At 48.0% G+C, this 1,357-nt stretch overlaps 1 protein-coding gene across 1 annotated transcript in view; it reads left to right on the forward strand.

Annotated features, from left to right (window-relative positions):
- Positions 1–749: 749 nt before the first annotated feature.
- The window catches only part of gria4a (glutamate receptor, ionotropic, AMPA 4a), a 67,479-nt gene continuing 66,871 nt past the window's right edge, over positions 750–1,357 (forward strand). The window contains exon 1 of the mRNA XM_056610828.1: positions 750–828. Coding sequence (XP_056466803.1) covers positions 750–828 — 79 coding nt within the window. The remainder of the gene's footprint in view (positions 829–1,357) is intronic.

Genomic DNA, 1,357 nt, shown 5'->3' on the forward strand with positions numbered 1-1,357 from the left:
GAGCGAGAGAGAGCAAGGGAGAGAGAGAGAGGAAGAGAGAGAGAGAGAGAGAGAGAGAGAGAGAGAGAGAGAGAGAGAGAGAGAGAGAGAGAGAGAGAGAGAGAGAGAGAGAGGGGCAGGGGGAATAGAGAGGAACAAGAACAGAAGAGAAATGAATGCTCTCTTTCAGCATTCAACCCAATGGCACTGTGAATAAACACACAGACACAGACACTTACAAATACACATACAAAGACAGACACACACACACACACACACACACACACACACACACACACACACACACACACACACACACACACACACACACACACACACACACACACACACACACACACACACACACACAGCGTTGTTTATAAAGCTCATCTGTTGATTCTCTATTATCCGGTGAACTATGTCATCATTGAGAGGATCAGATGTGCAATCCATACAGCAGTCGCGGTCTCAGCCAGCGATCGATCGACCCCCAGCTATTATCTCCTTATCCAACAGTGCAGAATGAACCGCCTGTTATATGACGGAAAGAACAAAAACAAAATAGTAAAAGCCGGAGATATAGTTGATTTGTTACTGCGACGATCGGACCGCCGAACATCCCCGCCCCCCCTCTCCTCACGCGGGGCGGATTTTGTGACCTGTTCTGTTCTGTTATCACTCGCAGTCCATCTGGGAGCAAGCGATGCAGAGCGTAACGGAGCCAAGTGGCTCTAACCTCAGGTTTACTACAGGTTAGCGCGCCGCCGCGCATGGAGACCCAGGAGGGCTACGGCAGCGCCCCGCCCCAACACCACCGTGGCCCCAAGCGTCCCGACACGCTTGTTTATGGTGTTATTAAAAGAGTCGCCGTGGGGAAGGAGTAATCCATACCGACTGTGCATTCAGCTTGAAAATATCGATTGGGCGGTCTGTCTCCCAGTAGCCTTGTCATTGTTATACAGGAGCCCGTGATGAATTGTGGATTATTGTCTGCATTAAAACCAGGCACCGGCTGATGCAACGCGTGGCGGCCGGCCCACGAGGGGGGAAGACGGGGCTAATGTTGCGTAGCGAGCCGGAGCTATGGCGGTTCACACCTATCCCTTTGATTCATGGGTCTTCATTAAATAACCTATTTATCATGGCTTGTCTTATAACGCTATATGAAAATGCACAAATAATAAAAAGAGCCCAATGGATTTTAGAACTGATGTTTTACGGACATGCCACCATTTCTTTTTCCGATTTTCTCGTTCCCAGGAGACGATATTTTATATTTTAGCTGAAGGGGAAATAGTTTAGATGCATCTGAGACAAAGAGTCGGTACTCTCTGTCACGAAATATGGATCTTTTTCTTTTTTTTACTTTAATCCCATC

The sequence above is a fragment of the Gadus chalcogrammus genome, chromosome 16 (genome assembly GCF_026213295.1).
Source record: "Gadus chalcogrammus isolate NIFS_2021 chromosome 16, NIFS_Gcha_1.0, whole genome shotgun sequence".
Classification (NCBI taxonomy): Eukaryota; Metazoa; Chordata; class Actinopteri; order Gadiformes; family Gadidae; genus Gadus; species Gadus chalcogrammus.